The sequence below is a fragment of the Bubalus kerabau genome, chromosome 2 (assembly GCF_029407905.1).
Source record: "Bubalus kerabau isolate K-KA32 ecotype Philippines breed swamp buffalo chromosome 2, PCC_UOA_SB_1v2, whole genome shotgun sequence".
NCBI lineage: Eukaryota > Metazoa > Chordata > Mammalia > Artiodactyla > Bovidae > Bubalus > Bubalus kerabau.
Window position 1 is genome coordinate 190,169,466 of NC_073625.1, and position 7,094 is coordinate 190,176,559.

General features: G+C 56.2%; 1 protein-coding gene across 1 annotated transcript; it reads right to left on the reverse strand.

The window, feature by feature from the left end:
• Nucleotides 1-2,565: 2,565 nt before the first annotated feature.
• Nucleotides 2,566-6,061, reverse strand: LOC129644241 (cystatin-B). Its single transcript, XM_055569769.1, has 3 exons — nucleotides 5,846-6,061; nucleotides 3,329-3,430; nucleotides 2,566-2,905 (listed from the first exon to the last, which is right to left on the reverse strand). The coding sequence occupies exons 1-3, from the start codon at nucleotides 5,909-5,911 to the stop codon at nucleotides 2,777-2,779; spliced, it is 297 nt and encodes a 98-aa protein (XP_055425744.1). The 5' UTR covers nucleotides 5,912-6,061; the 3' UTR covers nucleotides 2,566-2,776.
• Between the last annotated feature and the right edge of the window lie 1,033 nt (nucleotides 6,062-7,094).

Below are 7,094 nucleotides of genomic sequence, written 5' to 3' on the forward strand. Positions count from 1 at the left end.
AAACTGTGGCGCCGTAGAAGACTCCCTTGGACAGGGAAAGGATCAAAACCAGGCAATGTTAAGGGAAATCAACCCTGAATACTCATTGGAAGGACTGGTGCTGAAACGGAAGCTCTACTACTTTGGTCACGTGCTGGAAACAGGCGACTCACTGAAAAAGTCTCTGCTGCTGGGAAAGAATGAAGGCAGAAGGAGAAGGGGGCATCAGGGGATGAGATGGTTGGATGGTTATCACCGATGTAATAGACATGAACTTGGGCAAACTTCAGGAGATGGTATAAGGGGCAGGGAAGCCTGGCATACAGCAGTCCATGGGGTTGCAAAGAGTCAGACAGGACTGAACGACTGAACAGCAACACGGCATCTGTGATACAGCTCCGGATGTGAACCAGGCACCGAGTCCGCGACTCCATCTGATTGTTCACTGCTTGCTTTCCTACTTGGATGGCGGGTGTGGGGGTTTGCTCCAAGGTTCTGCTCCATCCTGACTCCCATTTTCTCTGATACTCCTCAGTCCTGAGGAGGAACAGGTGCAGAACACCAAAAGGAATAAAGTTTCAGATAGAGAGATTAATCATCAACTTAACAGAGGAACCCACAGGAGAGGAAGAACCCCCTTAGGGCTGCTGAGAGAGGATGAGTCGGGCGAGGGGAGGATGCCACCCACCCAGCACACTAACTCCACTGCTGATGGGTCTCCTGGGACAGCAGCACCAAGCCCCACACACTGGGGGTGTAAGGCGACAGAAATATCCTTACTCCCGGTTCTGGAGGCCAGAGACCCGAGTCAAGGTGTCAGCAGGGCCACGCTCCCTCCCAGGCTCAGCAGGAAGCCCCTCCCATCTCTCCCTGCCCTGTGGGGGTCCTCGGCTCATCGAGACAGCTCTCCATCCCCCCTCTGTCTTCACCTGGCCTACTTTCCTAGGCTTGATTATCTCCAGATCTCTCAGCAAATGTCTCCCAAACCAGAGTCAAGTTTATGACCACAAAGGCCAGAGAGCAGGGGTGTGCACCGGGTCAGTGCCCACAGCTGATGGGGATACTGGGTCTGGGGGCAATGACAGAGCTCCCCCCAGCAGTCCCCCAAACCCTCTGCCACCCTGCCCCAAACTGCCTCTGGTGTCCTGTCTGCATCTGAGTCAATTTTCAACTGAGGTTAAATTCTTACAACATACACTTTGCTGTTTCATTTATTCTTTTAATTTTTTGAAGTAGGTTCTCTCTTTAAAAAAAAAAAAAAAAAAATTAGTTTTGGCAGCCCTGTGTGACATGCAGGAACTAAGTTCCCTGACCAGGGATCAAACCTGTGGTTCCTACAGTAGAAGTGTGGAGTCTGACCTGTGGACTGGCAGGGAAGTCTGCTTACCATGACAGTGTGCACATCTCTGGTGTTTAGTGTATTCACAGTGGCGTGCAACCACCTCTTCTAGTGTCAAAACCTTGTCACCCCCTGGACACACCTGGGGGACCCTCTGTCTGAACCTGGTGATCAGAATTGCTTCTGTCCCTGTGCTCCGTGCTCCCTGCTATGAGATGTGGGCTGTCGGCCCTGTCCAGGCACCTACATAGCATCCCCCATCCCGTCCCCCTTCACTGGAAGTCTCCAGGTGGAAATACAGCTGATCTTCAAGTCAATGTAAATGTGCTCGCTGGCTTCTATTTTCCCAGACCAAGAGCCCAAGATGCAAGTTTTCTGTCCTAGAGCTCAGGATAGGGCAGGACACCCACAGCTCCTGACTGAGTCTCCTTCTCCTGCTCTCTCAGATCTGTTTGCTCCCTAAGGACTGTTTACCTGCTCTGCATTCAGCCCTCATGACCTGCACCTCCGATCCATCAGCAGTAGGCCTGACACAGACCACCACCTGCCCCAGAGACGAAGGGGAGACAGGAAGGGGGCAGACTTCGCCTTCAGGAACAGGCTGTCCACCTGGACCCTGAGCCACACGGAACTGTCCCCAGCGTTGAGTCTTACAACGCAGGGTGCACTTTTCCATTCTACTGCACACGAACGCACACACATGGCAAACACACCACTGGACTGACTTCACTAACAGTAGTAACCAGCTGCTGAAACCAGGAAGCCTTGAGACAGACCCAGCGCATACCCCGGGCAGTCAGTGGGTAGTTGGAGCCGGACTCGCAGGACATGGCACTCAGCGGGCCCTGCGGGTCACAGCCTCCCTGCACACATCTGTGCATCTCTACCCGAGCAGAAATGTGTGAATGTATGAGTCCATCTAGAACTAATGCTCTAGGGTCAGATTTTCTCACCCCCTCTTACTGTACACGATGGGGTGGGGGGTTCTGAGACCTGGAGACACGACACAGAGTCACCATGACAACCTGTGGAGCTGTGGTTAGAGCACAGGTTTCTGGAACCCTGGGTGTACCATACCACCTGCCCACTGGCACCTGGGCCACCCTCTCCCCTCCTCGGCTCCTCAGGGAAGGGGGCTCAAGCGGCAGGAGGCCCAGTGGGGGCTCCACCCAGGACACCTCTCACCTGCTGACACTTCTCTACTGTGATTATAGCTTCAGATGAAGAAAAAACCCCAACAGAGACAATTTGTGAAAACAGAAAACACATGTTTATTTAAAGATAACACAAGCCCCCCTCAAAGGAAATTTAGTTAAAATCATGGATTGGGAGAAAAAAATGAACACAGTGAAAGCAGGGAACAGAGACACCACCCCACCCTGAGGGGCACCACGTCTGGTCCCAGACAGGTCTGCAGAGGAGAGACCCACGTGGGTGATGGACTCTGCAAAATCGGGCCTAGAAGTAGGTCAGCTCGTCGTGCCTGCCTTTGTTGGTCTGGTAGCTGGTCAAGGCCACGGGCTTGTTCTCGTGTGGGAGGCTTTCAAACACTCGGATGTGCACGAAGTCATCCTCGTCCACTTGAACCTGAAAGGAGAGTCCAGTGAGGGGCAGGTGGGGCCTCTGACCCCAAGTCCCCCTGCTCCGCTGGACTTGGCTGGACAGGCAGGAAGGCCCTGGATGCCCGGAGGCTGCGTCCCTTCGTGTCCCCAGAGACTGGGCTGAGGACATTCCCATCTTCCTCCTTCAAGTACAGGGGGTGCCCAGCCAGCACCCCTCACCCACACTTACTTCAGCAGAGCCCTGCGGGCCTCAAGAGGCTTGGTCCTCTCCTCCAAGGCAGCTGCAGCACACACGTGCACACACACGCCTGCACACACACGCTCATTTTAGACGGCCACCAACTCCCTGAAGCTGAGGGCTCCCACAGGACCCTGCTGAGCACTCCTACCCTGGACACCTATGAGCTCCCACTTCAGGCTCAACCTTCCTTTGAGGGGGACACCCCACCTTGATGAAGTAGTTCTTCCCAGCAACCAACTGGCTTTTGAACTCCAGAGCCTTGAACATTGGGAACTTCTTGTTCTCCTTCTCCTCCAGCTGGGACTTGACCTGGGAAAGGGGAGAAGGGAGAGACAGGTGAGCTCACCTGTATTAGAGGTTACAGCTGAACTCTAAGGCCCACATTCTACACACTTTCTAGAGCACGTTTGTTCTTCACAGCTGAGCAGACATTAAAATGCTTGCCCTGATTTCAAGTACAGAAAAGTTTTTTAATTCTGAGGTTTCAATGGTATCATTTGCCTGTATCATTAGCCCTTTCTTTTCCAGACATGGATAGTTGATATTTTCATGGTTACAACAGTGTATATAAGTTCGTACCTTACCATTTTCACTCGAACCTTCATTTGAAAGAGTATGTAGTTTTTAATTACTCTTTGAAAACTAAAACATTTCAAAATGTTAAAATTTAATATTAAATTTAATCTTCCATCTTATTGATGTGCCTTAATTCTCTTACGTAATCCCAATTTCTTCTGTGACAAAATATGCAGCAGATAAAGCACTTTTGTAGGAAAAAAATGCTTTGCTGCATCTTTAGATGGTCTCTCTAGGTTGCAGGGCCTTTGGGCAGAGACTGTTTCTGATCTTTGGTGTCAGATCTTTACTCTCAGATCAGTCATGTTTTCCAGGGTCTTGGCCTTTGGGGAACTGAGAATTTTTAAGGAGGAAGGGGAGAGCAGGTTGTTTTGTCTTGACTTGAAAACCTAAGCTAGTTTCCGAGTGCTCAGGCTGCTGTCTGGACCACTGGCAGCCACAGGAGCTTGCTGACTGCACTGGAATTCTCAGACCAGTTGTGGGGCTTGGAGGAGTTCAGTTAAGACCAGGAGTGTGCTGCTTGGACAGCCGAGGGGATCACCATCATAAATGCCAGTGAGTCACTTGACAAAGGCCTTCAGAGAGGGGCGCTCCCTGTGAATGAAGTGGAGGGAAGGATCAGAGGGAGGGTCAGGTAGTGAGAATCTGGCTGCCTGCTCCCTCCGAGTTTGCCAGGGCCCTCAGGTGATCAGCTGGGTGTGTCCCCCTGGGCCAGTGCCCACCTTCGACTGAACACTCACCTGTGTAGCCCCTGTTCCTGCTAAGTGTGCCGGGAATTGACCCTCAGACAGTTTACCTGACCAGGGAGGGGCGAGTGACACCCACAGACCCTCCTGGGGGTCTGGGATGGAATCACCTGTTTCAGGAGTGGAGGCAGGAGAACCCCACCCTATGCAAGGACTGAGGAGAAGCCCAGGTGGAGGTGGTGGAGCAGCGGAAGTGGAGGCCTGCAGGACGGCAGGTCACTGACACAGCTCCGACCAGGAGAAAGATGAGTTGGACTGGAGCCAAGGAAAGCTCAGAAGGCCCCGGGTCACTAGGAAGCTGTCAGTTCTCAGACCAGAGTGACTAGGTGTGCAGAGGGCCAGGGAGGGCCCTAGGATAGGACTGGATGTGGTGGGTACAGGTCTGTCTCTGGCCTCACTTCTCACCTGTTGATGAAAACTTCAGAACAGAAGGTGACCGGATGGTGCCCCTGCCCCTTACAGAGCCCACCCAGCACATGGGCGGCCTCCTTGTTCCCAGGGGCAGTGAGGATGGTCCACTCTCAAGGGCTGGACCCCAAATGCAGGCCATAGTGACAGAAACTCTCGTCTCCAGAGGGAACTCACACTCATTCAAAGCTCAGGTGACCAGCAGGGAGTCTCCAGCCTGGAGACCCAGGAAGAGGCCGAGAGGGCTGGGCTCTCCGAGTGGCCACAGGGGAAAACCTAGGAATCTCCTTCTATCTGGCTCTCCCAGGAGTCCCAGCAAATTCCTACTTTTCACAGGTCTCAGGAGACTGACTCAGCCCCTTCCTTTACCACAGTCAGATGGTCCCAACCATGGAAGAGGAACAGGGCTGAGCTCATGGCCCACGTTTAGGAGGAAGCAGCCAGGGAGGAAGGTTAAAGGACAAAAGCTTGTCTTCAGTCTCTTCTTATCAGAACTCGAGCCTCCTGGGCCCTACTTGTGATGACAGGCAGGACAGGCCCAGCTCGTCCCACCCCAACCTGATCCTCCGGTGTAAGTGTTCTTCTGGAAGCAGGGCCGGACAGCTGACCAGGGTTTGAACCGGGCTCTGCCTCCTCGACCCAGCTACTTCCTGTTTCTAAACTTTTTATTGGAGACCACTCCAAATACAAAACCGGCTACACTCAGTCCAGCCCGAGTCTCGGACGCCTGGGACCCGGACCCCAGATTCACGCATGAGGACCTCACCCCGCCTGCCGTATCCTTTGCTCTTTAAGTGCTGTTCTCTGTCACCTCGCGCCCCCTAACCCAGTGGACACCTCCGCACCAGAGAGCTTCGCAGGCAGGGAGGTGCATCCACCCGCGTCCAGCCCGACTCAGGGAGGGATGCGCTCGGGCGCAGAGCCTCCGTCCCAGCGGGGATGCCTGCGGACGCCCCCGGCCCCCAGTACCCCATCGGCCCCACACAGCTCGAACCTTGTCGGCGATGGCCTGGGTCTCGGCCGTGGCCGGCTGCGTGGCGGAAGGCCCTCCACACATCATCTTGGCGGCAAGCGGGGCGGGAGCGTGAGGACACCGGGCGGCGGTCACGCGGGAGCGGCAGTCACGCGGAAGCGGCGGACACTCGCCGGAGCAGCGGACGCTCGTGGGAGTGGTCGAGCGGAGTCGAGCGCACAGACCTGGCGCGGCGGTTCTGGGCCGTGCGGGCGAAACCACAGCGCGCGGCGGGTGGGGGGGGGGAACCGGGACCGGAAATGGGGTGCGGGGCTTCCCGGAAGGGAATGGAGCGCGGGCCGTCCTGGCCAGTGCGGACTGAGGAGGACAGGAGCACGGCCGCAGCCCGGGACCCCCGATGAGTACCGTCTAGGGACCAAGGGTCGTGTGCTGTAGGGCTGTCCCCCCTCCCGGGGTTTGGTGTCGTCCTCCCGGGCGGCTGAGTCAGAAGGTGTGGGCGGGGGCGCCGTCTGCAGGGTCCGGGGAGAGGGGTGATCCCCGCCCCGCGGGGGTAGGCGCTGAGCGGTGGGTCTCGTCTAGGTTTCCGCGTTCCGAGCGGGGTGGAGGTGGTCCAGCCTGCCTCCTTCCGGCCTCCCGGGCCACTCAGGGCCCCCAGACCCTCTCTCCTGTGTTGGCTTCCAGGTGCCCACACTTTGACCCGGTGTCTGCAGACAGGATGACAGTGATGGGTCTTGAAATGAGAGGTGTTTGGGTTCGCAGAGGAGCGGGGAGCTGGCCCTGAGAGCTGCCCAGGGCCGAGGGGAGTAGAAGCCCCTGCCCGGCGACCCTCATCCCTAGGCCTGGCTCAGCGCCCTGCCTGTGCTGGTCTGCTGTGCACGCCATGGGCGTGTGACCCGAGGACAGGGTGAAGGGCTGACGTGGACGGACAGAAGAAGCACAAAGGAGTCCAGTGGCTGCGAGGCGATGACTCCCAGGGCCTCAGGCCCGGGTGGGGGTCATGGGGAGAGCGTTAGTAAAGGGTTTGGTTCTGGCCGTTAGGCTTAGGATTTAGAGTATGTGTAATATCCAGAAAAGAAAGGGTCCCTGTCTTTTGAGGGCAGGATGGGGCTGTGCTGGGAGCTGTCTGGACAGGACTGGCCTATCAGAAAGATCTAGCTGCCTCTCAGTGGGCGCTGGGCCTCTGCCACCCCTGGGGGCTGACTCTGCAGGTGCAGGCCAGCCCTGCCTCCTGGGGGCCCAGCGTGGAGCCTCAGTGGGAGTGGCTGGTGAA

Bases quoted from the DNA above. Each gene is read 5' to 3' on its own strand.
- LOC129644241 (XM_055569769.1), bottom strand. From the start codon at position 5,911: ATGATGTGTGGAGGGCCTTCCGCCACGCAGCCGGCCACGGCCGAGACC. The intron at 3,431-5,845 runs GTTCGAGCTGTG...CCCCTTTCCCAG, and splicing joins CCCAGGCCATCGCCGACAAG to GTCAAGTCCCAGCTGGAGGA. The intron at 2,906-3,328 runs GTGGGGTGTCCC...CTCTCCTTTCAG, and splicing joins GGAAGAACTACTTCATCAAG to GTTCAAGTGGACGAGGATGA.